Here is a 13,190-nt window from a genome sequence, read left to right as displayed (position 1 = left end):
AAAAACTTAAATGAACATAATAAAAAATATAGTGCAATCTTTCCTTAAAAAGGCATTTTCATTTTTATATTTAATCTTACTTTAATATTAAAAAAATTGACAATTTTTACAATTTGCCACTAATTAATATTTCCCATAAGTCAACGATGAGATGTCATGGGTTTGCCATAGGTCGGAAAAATCCGTCACTAATTTGTGACGGATTTGTATTTTTGTGACGGAATTAGTGACGGAAAATTTTTTTGGGTATGAATTTTTTTAGAAAGATATCAGTGACGGAGTTTTGACGGATTTATTACGGATTTTAATGACGGATTTATTATCCGTCACAAATCCTGTGAAAGATTTGTCCGTTGCAAATATTTGTGATGGACATAGCCGTTACAAATATGAAATTGTGATTGTCCATCACCTCTTTCTCAACAATCGAATGCATTATAATCCCTAACTCCAAACCCTAAATTCTGAACAAATTAGAACATCCCCTAACTCAACAAATCCCTAACTCAACAAATCGTGTTTGAATTGTTCACCGGCACAGAGGTTAAATCATCATCAGTATCAACAACGGTTAAATCAGTATCTTCGAGTTGCTTCAGCCAAGAATCTTCTCCGCCTACCGGTTGTATCTGTGTTGGCACAAACTCCTTCGGCTCCAGTAAGTCAACCCTGAACGGAGAACTCAAGAACCATCCTGTTACCGGCACAGTCATCGGTATGAACACTTTCTCACCATTATTTGGTTTCGTACTTTCTTTTTGCAATTAGTTGGTTTCTTTCGTTTCTTTACCATTATAGGACTCTTCTAATTTGTCATTGTCTTTCCAAATGGAGAACCTGAATTTATAACAAATTTTTTAGTTCATTTTCTGCTTTGATTTTGTTTTCAATAGTTTCTTTTGCAATCAGATTACTCCGTGTTAAGTCTCCGCCTACCGGTTGTATCTGTGTTGGCACAAACTCCTTCGGCTCCAGTAAGTCCACCCTGAACGGAGAACTCAAGAACCATCCTGTTACCAGCACAGTCATCGGTATGAACTCTTTTTCACCATTATTTGGTTTCGTACTTTCTTTTTGCAATTACTTGGTTTCTTTCGTTTCTTTACCATTATAGCACTCTTCTAATTTGTCATTGTCTTTCCAAATGGAGAACCTGAATTTATAACAAATTTTTTAGTTCATTCGCTGCTTTGATTTTGTTTTCAATAGTTTCTTTTGCAATCAGATTACTCCGTGTTAAGTCTCCGCCTACCGGTTGTATCTGTGTTGGCACAAACTCCTTCGGCTCCAGTAAGTCCACCCTGAACGGAGAACTCAAGAACCATCCTGTTACCAGCACAGTCATCGGTATGAACTCTTTTTCACCATTATTTGGTTTCGTACTTTCTTTTTGCAATTACTTGGTTTCTTTCGTTTCTTTACCATTATAGCACTCTTCTAATTTGTCATTGTCTTTCCAAATGGAGAACCTGAATTTATAACAAATTTTTTAGTTCATTCGCTGCTTTGATTTTGTTTTCAATAGGATTATTCTAATTTGTCATTGTCTTTCCAAATGGAGAACCTGAATTTATAACAAATTTTTTAGTTCATTCGCTGCTTTGATTTTGTTTTCAATAGTTTCTTTTGCAATCAGATTACTCCGTGTTAAGTCTTCAAATTCTGATTTCTTTTGTCTTTCTAGAAAAAAATAAACATTCATGTGCTTATTCGAGTGATTTCTGTGAGTAGCGCGAGTCAATATGTTATTTAATATTATTATTATTATTATTATTTTAGCGGAATTGTTGTTGTTTGCTTGCAGATGCAGTGTTCATTAATTATGTTTTTTTTTTTTAATAATGTTTTTTATTTTTTGGTATTAGAAAAACAGCATTTTACTCAATTTTTGGGCTAATCGCCAATGATTTTGATTAACTTGCTCTTGTTTTAGCTTTACCTAACCTATCGTATTTGAGAAACTTCAGAGTGTTAGGCTTTCTAATGGCATCTAACTCAGTTTTTCAATAGAAAAAAAAATGAACTTGTCTCTTAACCTTTTTGCACCAACAGAACCGATAACGTAAGGTGTACTGTTGGACTGAATTGACAGGTAGGTTGTTGTCTGATAATGAGTGGCATCAAATGCTTTGATTTCATTATGACATCTCTCCTAATCTCTGTTCATGTGTCAGTTTCTCTTATATTTGTATGTATATGTTACAACTTGGGGACATCTCACAAACACTGAGGCATATTGCATTGCACCTAGCCTTAAGAGGAAGAAGGTCTCTTTGAAAAGAACCTAGTACAGACCCCTAGTCATATTTGTTCATGGTCTTTAACCCGGTTCGGGTTTAATATTATTAATTATTCAAAGTCCGATTCAGTGAACTAAGTCCGGCAGTAATAAAATAAACAAACCTCGTTGTTTCTGTAATGAGAAAGCTGAGAACAAATTCTGTCCGTAAGCTGAAAAAGTTGTTCAAATCTTGAAGGATCAGACACCAAATTCCCAGCTGCCAGACTTATTGTCTTCACTATCAACTCTCATTCTCCTCGATTCTTCTCATCTTTTTCTTGCCACCTCAAGAGCCATTCTTCCCACTATAAATATATATATTTAATCACAAAACAGAGCTAAGGAATTGATAAGAAATGAAATTATTAGGTAGAAGTTGAAAGAAACTCACAGCATGACGTAAACTGTGGCTAATGTCTTTCCCATGAGCCATTAGTGTATCCAATGAGACATCATTTAGGGTTCCAACCATTATTCTGACAAGCTCCTGCCTTGTCTTTTCTTCCAACTTCCTGCAATTTAATATGATTATTAATTTGCTAAAGTGATAAACACTAACTTCAATTCATATTATCCTTTCGGATTTTTTCTTTAAATTCTCTGTCCTGCATGCATTCGACAAACTGTCTCATTCCATTTTTTAATCATATGATTACGTTGGACAAATTAAGCATCATGAAAGTTCGATAAGTTGGACTATGTCGGACAAATTAAGAATAATGGTTATGTGTGGGAGATAATCAAATGATTACTATTTTAATCTATGTACCTTCCATTGATGTGAGCTCCTGAAACGCCGCCGTTTTTGAAGTCTTGGACAAATTCTGTTCTGTCTTCAATGGAGCTGTTGTTGTCGTCGAAAAAGTTGTTGATTGCCTGGAGAATTACAGTAGTCTTGGCCCATGCAAGTCTCTCAGTTGATCGCTCTGGTTCTAAAATACTTGCTGCTGCTAAGAAATATGATAATAGTAATTCTCTTCTGTTTATTCCAAAATCTTCCAGTTCACATCCTTGAAACCAACTGTTGTATAGTTTAATGTAAATATATGTCAGAAAATAGATAATTTAGAGCTAATCAGTTGTTATAAATTAATTAAGTTAACTCTACCTATGGAATATTTCCCATTCCGATCGATGTAATGCTTGGCAAATGTTGAAGTCAAGCTTTGCCAGTTCTAGATATTCATTATTGTTCACAAATGGCATCCTGTAAGTAAAATCATTGAGATTATTGCGCGTTTGGATTAAATTTAGTTAAAATATTGTAGTAATTGAGTTTAGTTTAATTATTTCTGGGATCATATCCAGAACAGTGAACATTGCAATAATAATTGACTTTATATTTATATTATAAAATCAATTGTTGAATCTGAATTTGATTTACTTGGTTTCTTTCCTTTCTTTACCATCAGTAATTTTTTTTCTTTTATTTTTGTAGAAATGGAAAACCGAGCAGTTGAAATTCGATATGAATACAATTCCGAGAATTTCCGCGGGACTATCTATTCACCTTATAATCCTATGAGAGTCGACCAAGCCTCTACGTCGGAAAGCATGACTGATGATTATCACTATCATTTATTTAGACTAACACATAAAAATTTGTTAAGATGCCAACTAATAAATGTTGCTGGTAAACAAATTATCTATGATGATTTTGACTTGACATTTACTGATTGGGTAGAAAATTTAGATGAAAACAGTCAGCCTGTTATGAAATTTTCATACGGTTCTTCTTTAGAGACTACTTACATTCCCGATAGCTTCAAGTTAGTTATAAGGTCCCTAGTCAAAGTTATTGTTTTCTTTCACCGAAAGGGTTTGTGTACCACTGGATTCGATACTTCTAATTTAGTTTTTCAAGACCTAACCAATCCTGGGTTAAGAATCTGGAGAATCAAATTTATGAATGCTTCACCAAAGGCCATCAGTAACGATTACTTATGCATATATCGTATTATAGAGATTCTCTTAAACAGAGGATTAGAATTGCCTAATGATATGGCGGATCTTCTTCGTATTCTTCATAATGGTCGACAAAGGTATGCATTATTTATAATATATTTATTTAGTTTTTTTAATTGGTAAGCAATTTGATTAACTTTCATATGTTTGATATGGTTACAGCGGGCTAATTACACATCATGTGGCACTTTTAACTCATGACGAGAGAGGACATTTCGTTCGAAAATGTTCTGAATGCAGTGTTGGACATAGGGGATTTATAGGTTTATTTGAGCAGGCTGTTATCAATTTAGGCCCGCAAAATGGTTGGAAGGCTAAAATAACTAGTCAACATGGTCCGGTTTTTTCAATTATCAATTATAATCAAAATTTACAAGGAGGAGCATATGTGGATACTGGCCGCATTTTAACAGTTAACAAGTCAATGTTCAGATGCTGCAGAAACTTATCAGCTCATCTTCATGAACAAAGCGATCTTGTAAGATTCTCTTATCTTAGAAAAGAAGAAGATATAATTCTCTTAATTTTCTAATTTGCTTATAACTATTACTTCTACAGGTTAATTCTCATATTGGAGTTAGGGAAGCTGATCTAATGATCATGCACATATTTGGACGCCAAATTACAAAATTTCAGAAACGCTTATATGACTGCAACATACTGTCTCACTTTTTACTGTTAAAAGTAAGTAGTTTGGTTTATAATTTAGATATTTCTAGTTATAAATATCTCATTTATTTAAATGATTATTATTTATATAACCGTAGGAGGAACTTTAAAGTAATGGAGTCCTTGATGGAGAAGAATGAAGGTGTGACTTTGTTGAAAAATTCAGGTATTCCATTTTTCCTTGTTTCTGGTAAGTTATTTTTAAACTTCGTTGTTGTATGTGTTTCCTTTGATTGGAATCTGGACTTGTGCTAGGACTAATTTAGATTTTACAGTTTATTGATGTGAACTTACCTGAATTGGTAAATATCATTTTAGTCCTAAGCAGTCTACAGGCACTTTATAACCTAAGTTAAAGTATGTTTATCTCACTAGCCATTATTTTTCTTACACATTGCAGCTATGATTGCTCTTGCATTTGTTACAAATTACAATTCATACTTACTCAATGGTCATTGCATTAATGGGTATGCTGAAGGGAATAAAGTGGACCAAAGTTTTGCCACCATAGTTCATCTTGTTGCAGGATTGGTGGTAAAAACAAAAAGCTCTGGTTTTTTTCTTGTTTATGTCATTTCATTTATCTTTTCTTTTCTAAATTTATCCGATATGTGCTCAGAAAGCTGAAATTTGGGAATACTTAACTTGTGAACAGCAAGAATTAAGTGCCAACAGTAGTATATATTCCTTGCTTGGCCATTAGATAACTTCAAAATTTGAGATAGTGGCTTGGTAAATATGCTGCCGAAATGGCACTTATTTCAGGTGCACTTTCACTTTAGAATTTTCATAAAATTGTAGTGTTTTATGGGAATTTGAAAACCTTGACAGCTTTTCAATCAAAGTAAAATCAAAATTCTTAGATTTTTGGTAAATGATTGTTTATCAAATGACATATGGTAGCAGCAAACTGAGGAGACAAAATATTAGATCTGTAAATGATGCAAGACTGATTATAATTTTGTTGATCACAGAATTGAAGTGGCCCCTGATTTAAGCTTAATACTGTAGATTGATGACATTAATAACAAATTCATATTTTTAGACCAGAATCTACATTAATTCAAAGTTTAGATAGGTGGTTGATCCAATTTATCATGTTTGTGCGCATATATATACATAGAAGAAATTTATTGCTTCCTTTAAGTAGACCGACTTTCACTTGAATGAGGGCTGGAATATAGAAAAAGAATAGTTAGATATAAAGGGAATTGTACTTTCAGCACATTACTTAGATGCTTGATATTGGTACTGGTATATGAAAAACTAAGCTCATGTCATGTGTGATATTGACAGAGTGCATATTGGTCATTTGCAGTAAATGTTAATTTTGATTGGGAGGATTGCTTGTGAATTACTCATGCACTTTGATTATAGTTCGTGAGATACTGCTCGTGACTTTTTTATGCTATGGAAAGAACTTGTCTTGATCCATAATTACTTTGAATGTTACTTTGATTTGCTGCTTGAATTAGGCTGACTTGTTGTTGTTCATCTTGATAGACACTGGAGAATTCAGCATCTGGGGGTTGCATTGTTGGCATTCCTCTTCTCTATTTTATCGCAGTCTTGACATTGTTGCATTGTGGGAAAATGGTGCGGAGAAGATTAACAGAAAACAGAAGAGCACAAGGCAGCTCATAGTCGGCTCAATGTTGTAAATGTAAAAACCAGAGGATCAAAGACCGGGAAATACTTTTGCAGATGAAACAGATCATTTGTAACTCTGTACATCTCGTATTTGAGATTTGCATCTAAAATCTTCTCAGGTGTTTCTGTGCAGCTTGCAATCCTACAATGAATATGTTTTGCAGGCAGTAACTACTAAATCCTGAATTGAGCTCAATGATAGTTCTTAGCAAATAAGACATTCAAAGTAGAGAAGCCTTAGGATTTGCTCTCTCATGTTTAGACTCCTAACAGTTTATATAGTTAAGACCTGCAAAAAAACTGCATTTCTCATAATGAACTGATTGCAATCACTAAAAATTTGTTTGTTCCTGTAAAATAGTTTAAGTGATTTTATTTGAATGATTCCACTGCTTAACTTTAATGAACTTAAAGTTACAAATATAAACTCTCAGAGTTGCCTATGGAAATCATATTGGTGAGCTATTTCTTATTACGAGTGTTGATTGACTCTAAAGCTCCCTATATAAATCATATAATGAGTATGTATAACACAATCATCTCTAATTTTATACGTATACGTCACGATCTCTCTTGACGTGTAAATAATTATATCATTTTTTTTTCTATTACCTTATTTGACGAAAATATAATATTATTAATGAAAGATATTCCATTATTATAGTTTGATGAGAGGAAAGATTTAACGTGGAAATTTCTCAAAATTCATGATAAAATTTAAATAACTATGCTCCAGAACTTCAAAATATACAACCAGACAAATGAATAGCAAATAATATGAATCTAAACTCGAGATTTTTGGAACATTGTAATTTACAAGCTAAACTGTAGTGTAAAAAATCTGACAAAGAATTTATATATTTTGTATGTGAAATAAAACAAAAAAGAATTACATAGGTATGACACAAAAATCACTAATTTTAACTCTTAAATTCTGATTTTTCACTGTTATGAAAAGAAAGAAAAAATGAAGGATAATTTTGATACGTAATATACAAGACTAGGATTCTGAACTCGTAGATATTGAGGATCTATATCAGTTAGCAAATTTTACTTGAGAAAGAACTTCCAAATATCTCTTTCAGCCATCTCCTTAACTAAATGAGCTCCAAAAATGCCCTCTTCATCTACCAGACTTTTCAACTGTCGAGCTCCATTGTTGAAACCGACATAATTTCTCTTTGTTGCCAAGTATAATACTCCATATGGAGGCCTCATACACTGCTTTTCCACAAGTAAATATATTACTTAAGAATCAAAATCGATACAAGCAGCAAATCATTTATTAAATTAACCTTGTCAAAAAACCATGTTTGCAGGAAGACATCAATCCAACTATTTAATGCATGTATTTTTCAACTCGGTCTGCCTAATTTGGTAGCATTAAAATCACTCGGAATCAAATTTGTTACATTGTACAACTTCCTTTTAAATTTTACAGACTTTCAGTCAAAACTGTTTAACAAAAATGACAAATTATTTCGTTGTTCATTATCATCACTAAATTTCTGCTATCATCAAAACAGCTCTAATGACTTCTATAAGATTCATGCAAGTTCCAGAATCCACTTGTCAGGTTATTAACAAGCTATGTCTAGCACATCAAAGCCTCATACAAGTCTCAATTTAGTTCACTTATAATGTGCAATTAGGACAAAATCTACCCTATCCCATAATGATCATCCCAAATAAAAAACTGTAAATCCTCTATTATTTTAAATACTGAGCTCTAAATAATCAGTAGACTGGTAACAAAAAATTGCTTTAAGAAAATACAAAATGAAAGTAGGGAACAAGAAGCTGACCAACTAACCTTTTTAATGAGAGCATACAGCTTCTTCAAAGAAATTATAGAGTATGGGATATCTGTCATCAGAATAACATCATAGCCATCTTCTCCATGATCAATCTCACTAGCTCTCTCCCATGCCCGGCTTCCCGAAAGCTTCCTTGATCGCCTTGAGGAAGTTTCGTGCCCTATGATGTTACCGTCCTGGCTACTACATGCATCCATGAAATCCTCCTCAGAGAAGCTAAGGTTCATGCCTGTTGTTGCTTCTAAGGCATCATTTCTCACAATTGACAGCACTGTTGGAAGTTCGTCCCAGTCCCCAGCATAGAAGTGGACTGACGGTGACAGAGAGTTCCTTGATGGAGTAAGAGGGCTCTCTGGTTGTCGACTCTGCCTCTCCCGAACCTGCTCAAGGTTGGCAAGGACATTTGGTATAGTCATGCACCTTAGTGTTTCTGCATTCAGGTCTTGAAAGTGCACAGCAGAAGCCCCCTGTAATTACCACAATTGTCAACATATATAACAATAAAAAGGTTAGTCTTAAAGACTGCAACAAAAGATGAAAAGAGCGAGGGTTAAAGTGCACAAATTCAAGCCCATTTGATTTCTAATACTTAATAGGCTATATTTGACAAGAAACGCACACATGTTTAATGAAATAATATGATACGAGAAGGAAAACATAAAAAAGGTCAATGGAGTTTACCTTCAGGCAAGCAAAGATCCCAGGAAGTCCATAGTTACTACCAAGCTGTAAGAATCACCAAATAGAAAGATCAACCATCAGCTGACATTTTTCGGTACTTCAAATGAGAAAAGAGCGATGACAGCAACATGAATATAAGGGCTGCTTATTGCTCTTAAAAATCCTCAAGAAAGGAACTAATAAGGTTTCTTGACTGTCTAAAACATGTGAGGAGAAATCTACCCTTTTGGGCGCGGGGAGCAATCAGGAAAACTTTTAACAAAAAGCATAGAAGTAGCAAAAGTTTTTCATTAACTTAATTAATTACCTCAAGAATTCTCTTGCCTCTAAAGCTCAGTTGTCCATCGCGGATTTCATGCTTAAGGACATTTACAAGATCAAGAGAGCTGTTCCAAGATTTCATAGACCCTGCGAAACAAGAAGGGTCTAGCTGTCACCACTACTCTCTTCAGAACTTTGAATTCTTTTACAGTGTCATCATATGCTTCTATGAATATATGTCCACTGCCAAATCAGATTCAAAAAAGTTAATTTTAGAAGTGCACAAAAGAAATGTGAGATACTTACCGTCACTTTTTGATGATATCATTTCGGAACCTGTGAACCCAATAATATCAGCAACGCTAACTCTTCCCTGAATAAGATCAAAAAGAGAATCAACCAAGGTCATAAACCTGAACTATTAAATTAAAAAACAGTAAGCTTTACCTAAGGGGAGAAAGAAAGGTTTTCCAGTTTCCAATACAAGCAATCGGAGTTTTTACAAGAAAGGTTCATAGCAACTAAGCTTCATAAATACTAGTAAAGAACTAAATCCCGTCAATACTAAAAATCTTCTGTGCAATGTACAGTCATAAGAGACATGATTTACATACCTTGAAGACGTTTAGCCCTTGCAATTCAACATTCTCTCCTGCATATCTATAAGGGTGAGCGATCTGCACAGCATGAAAATAGAATGCGTAATGAGCATATTTAGGTTGGTAATGAGCAGATTTGGATAAAGACTAGGATGTTACCTTTGAAGGGAGAATCTCAACAGCAGGAGAAGGAAGCTGCACATCCCTATCTGAAACACTGGAAATGCTAACGCTTGCTCGGTCTTGAGGGACCAAGCCAGGTATGCATTGTGCGAGTAATGACGGAGCACGCATTCTTTACGCTTTATTCGGAACGTAGTTCTCGAGAAAGAACACAACTGCAAGCATCAACATTTTCTATCATCAATCAGAAACAATTCGAGGTACCAACAAACACCAAAATTATTAGAATTCCATAACATCAACAATTCCATATTATCTAATAAACTTAGAAAAGCAAATTCAATAAAGAAATCTGATTATCCACATAAAACCAACACAGCATAAAATATTGCACATTTACTTAAATAACTTAAAAACAGAATAAAAATTCTATAACCCTTATAGTTGATAGAAAGGCAACCAGCAATATAATATCACATGAATTCACAGAATCAAATATTCGACAAGATATGAAGAACAAAAAGGAAATTTAGAGCTTATCAATATATAAAAACCCCTACCAAAATCTTGAAAAATAAAAAATAGCCCACATCTTGAATTACTTCAAAACACAAAACCCAGAAACCGGAATCATAAAACATGCAAAAAAGACACAAAATTTAAGAGTTATAAACCCAAAAAAGAAGACTAACCCAGAGAGAAAATCAAGTGATTGATGAGCAAATAGAAGTGTAAGGAATTGGTAGTAATAAAGAAAATATGTTTAATATTATAAGGAAGCGAAATTTGGTGAAATTCAAAGAAAATTGATTAAAGTCAAAAAGAGACTCTCTTTAATAGTAATGCTAGTCATACCCAGCAAGGCTCAAGAAGCTTCTGATTCAGCGACTCAGCTAACTAAACTGTTGATTATTTATTTCCTACAATGCCCTTTTAATTTTTCCTTAATTACCAGATTGCCAACTGTGTAACTAGGGCTGAATAAAAACCGGATCAGATTGAAAAACCGAACCAAATAGAACTGACGTTCGTTGTTTGATCGGTAATTTAGTAGAAACGGTCTGGTTTGATGGCCTGCTAGGAAAATTTTAGAGTTTAATTAGCGGTTCGGTTTGAGAGTTTGTAAAATAAAAAAATAACCGATAAATGAATGAACCGAGCTTTTCAAATTTAAGGACGCTTTTGTTTGATTTTGTATCTAGATAGTGGGATTTTTATTTTATTTTATTTTGTCTAATTTTTTTAAGGATTTTATTTGAATTTGTATCAAAAGTTATGCCAATGGGTTTAACCGAATAAAAAAGCTGAAACTAAAACAATTTCGGTCAATTTTTTTTTGTTTTTGATAAAAAAACTAACACGTCGATTGTAACATTTGGAAAACCTCGGGAGCACCCGTTTTGGTTGGCTCAGAATCGTATCGAATCGAATCGACCCATGCTTATAGCACTACATGTAATTGTGTTTTTGGCTTTTGTGGGTTTCTGGTGGATATTGGAAAGAGGAGAGGGTATTTTGTTCCAAAAAGATACTTTTATTCCGAGTATTCTCTTTTGGTGACTACTTTATTTGTATTTTGGTGATTAGATAATTCTTTTTGGATTTTAGTATTTCTTTCGCTAATAAATTAAATTAAACTTTTTCCATAAGAAAGAAAGAAATTAAATTAAACTTTTTTTAATCTTTTGGGAGGAAAATGATTTTTAGAATTTTCTACTTGATAGTCTAAATTATTTGGCTTTAATCTATGATATAAATGTTTGGAGAAAAAGAAAAAGTGCTTGATTTTATCCTTAAGAAAAATACCTTTGAAAAATAAGGGACAAATTTTTATGAATTTGGCCAAATTTAAATGTTCATATTTCACTTTTTAAAAATTATTTGTTTACTTCGTTATTAATCATAATTATATTATTTTAACCTTTTTTTTTATTATGCTAGCTAGCTAGTTTAGTTAAAGTATTAAATACTAAAAGTAATTTTCTTATCTAAAATTTTATTTTATTTACATAATTTTAGAAACTAAGAAATTATAGAATTTAAATCAGTTTTATAAAAATATAACTTTTTAAATTCAGTAAAAGAACTAATAAGAAGACTAATTGAAAATATTCAATATTTCTTTTAGTAGACTAATAACAATTAAAAAATTAAATATAGACAATTTTATAGAATTTACAAAAATATTCAATTTTATAAAAAAATATTCTGAATTTTTGAAAATAATTTTAATTCTTATCATCCCGACGCCTAATTCTAACGTGCCTCAACAGTGGCAGTGCGTGGGAGCTGCCACCGTTATATATAAGAGATTTTTTAAATATAGTGCTTTCTGGTATTTTCCTCAAGGGCTGAACACGGCGTTTTTGATTTTCATTCCGAAATTAAAGGGGGTTTCTAATATAAAAGACTTTCGTCCAATCAATCTCATTAATGGGATTTTCAAGTTTTTTTTTTCCAAAATTCTTGTGAATAGGCTTGCTCCTTTTCTGCCCTCCATCATCTCAAACAATCAATTCAGATATATCAAAGGTCGAAATATCCATGAGCGCCATTCCATTACTTTGGAAGTCATTCACCTCGTTCAAGGCGTAAGGATTCTGCTTTTATTATTAAGCTGGAATTTCATAAGGCTTTCGATAGTGTTTTTTAGCCTTTCCTGCTTGAGACTATGTGCTTGATGAATTTTAACAGCAGATGGATTAAATGGTTCAAATCTCTTTAATTCTTCTCAGATGTCGGTGTTGGTTAATGGTTCTCCTTTAGAGAATTTCTTTTGAAGGGTGTGCGTCTAGGGGATCCAATATCCCCTGAGCTTTTCTTCATCGCAGTAGAGGGCTTCAAAGCTATTATTGATAAGGCTAAGGATTTGTGTCTTTTTGACGGTATTTTCATAGATGGATTTCGTGACTCTTTTTCTCTACAACAATTTACGGATGATACTCTCAAGTTTCTCCCTAATGACTTGGCTATGGTTAATAACCTTCTTCGAATCCTTTGCAGCTTCAAATTGGTTTCTGGTACGTAGTAATTATCAGCAGAGCTCCATCATTGGTCTGGACGTATCTAACCAAGATATAACTTAGCTGCAAGATTGACACGTTACCTTTCACTTATCTTGGTCTTCCTTTAGCTTGAAAAAAT

At 33.3% G+C, this 13,190-nt stretch overlaps 2 protein-coding genes across 3 annotated transcripts; one reads left to right on the top strand and one right to left on the bottom strand.

Annotated features, from left to right (window-relative positions):
* Positions 1–490: 490 nt before the first annotated feature.
* LOC126676261 (uncharacterized) lies at positions 491–6,946 on the top strand. The gene is made up of 9 exons (XM_050370458.2): positions 491–715; positions 894–1,031; positions 1,210–1,347; positions 3,720–4,323; positions 4,409–4,724; positions 4,805–4,930; positions 5,014–5,081; positions 5,316–5,449; positions 6,419–6,946. The coding sequence occupies exons 4-7, from the start codon at positions 3,722–3,724 to the stop codon at positions 5,023–5,025; spliced, it is 1,056 nt and encodes a 351-aa protein (XP_050226415.1). The 5' UTR covers positions 491–715; positions 894–1,031; positions 1,210–1,347; positions 3,720–3,721; the 3' UTR covers positions 5,026–5,081; positions 5,316–5,449; positions 6,419–6,946.
* Positions 6,947–7,407: 461 nt separating this feature from the next.
* Positions 7,408–10,968, bottom strand: LOC126686725 (uncharacterized). Of its 2 annotated transcripts, none has more exons than XM_050380946.2 (8): positions 10,902–10,968; positions 10,083–10,261; positions 9,939–10,001; positions 9,631–9,697; positions 9,371–9,471; positions 9,064–9,108; positions 8,379–8,849; positions 7,408–7,786 (listed from the first exon to the last, which is right to left on the bottom strand). In XM_050380946.2, the coding sequence occupies exons 2-8, from the start codon at positions 10,215–10,217 to the stop codon at positions 7,616–7,618; spliced, it is 1,053 nt and encodes a 350-aa protein (XP_050236903.1). In that variant the 5' UTR covers positions 10,218–10,261; positions 10,902–10,968; the 3' UTR covers positions 7,408–7,615. The 2 variants fall into 2 exon arrangements, with proteins under 2 accessions (XP_050236903.1, XP_050236893.1); XM_050380936.2 differs by lacking the exon at positions 10,902–10,968 and adding an exon at positions 10,739–10,887.
* Between the last annotated feature and the right edge of the window lie 2,222 nt (positions 10,969–13,190).

The sequence above is a fragment of the Mercurialis annua genome, linkage group LG1-X, assembly GCF_937616625.2.
Source record: "Mercurialis annua linkage group LG1-X, ddMerAnnu1.2, whole genome shotgun sequence".
Lineage (NCBI taxonomy): Eukaryota > Viridiplantae > Streptophyta > Magnoliopsida > Malpighiales > Euphorbiaceae > Mercurialis > Mercurialis annua.
This window is presented reverse-complemented; position numbering and strand designations above follow the sequence as displayed.

Bases quoted from the DNA above. Each gene is read 5' to 3' on its own strand.
- LOC126676261 (XM_050370458.2), top strand. From the start codon at position 3,722: ATGGAAAACCGAGCAGTTGAAATTCGATATGAATACAATTCCGAGAAT. The intron at 4,324-4,408 runs GTATGCATTATT...ATATGGTTACAG, and splicing joins CTTCATAATGGTCGACAAAG to CGGGCTAATTACACATCATG. The intron at 4,725-4,804 runs GTAAGATTCTCT...TTACTTCTACAG, and splicing joins TTCATGAACAAAGCGATCTT to GTTAATTCTCATATTGGAGT.
- LOC126686725 (XM_050380946.2), bottom strand. From the start codon at position 10,217: ATGCGTGCTCCGTCATTACTCGCACAATGCATACCTGGCTTGGTCCCT. The intron at 10,002-10,082 runs GTAACATCCTAG...CATGCTGTGCAG, and splicing joins TTGAGATTCTCCCTTCAAAG to ATCGCTCACCCTTATAGATA. The intron at 9,109-9,370 runs GTAATTAATTAA...TGATTCTTACAG, and splicing joins GAGGCAAGAGAATTCTTGAG to CTTGGTAGTAACTATGGACT.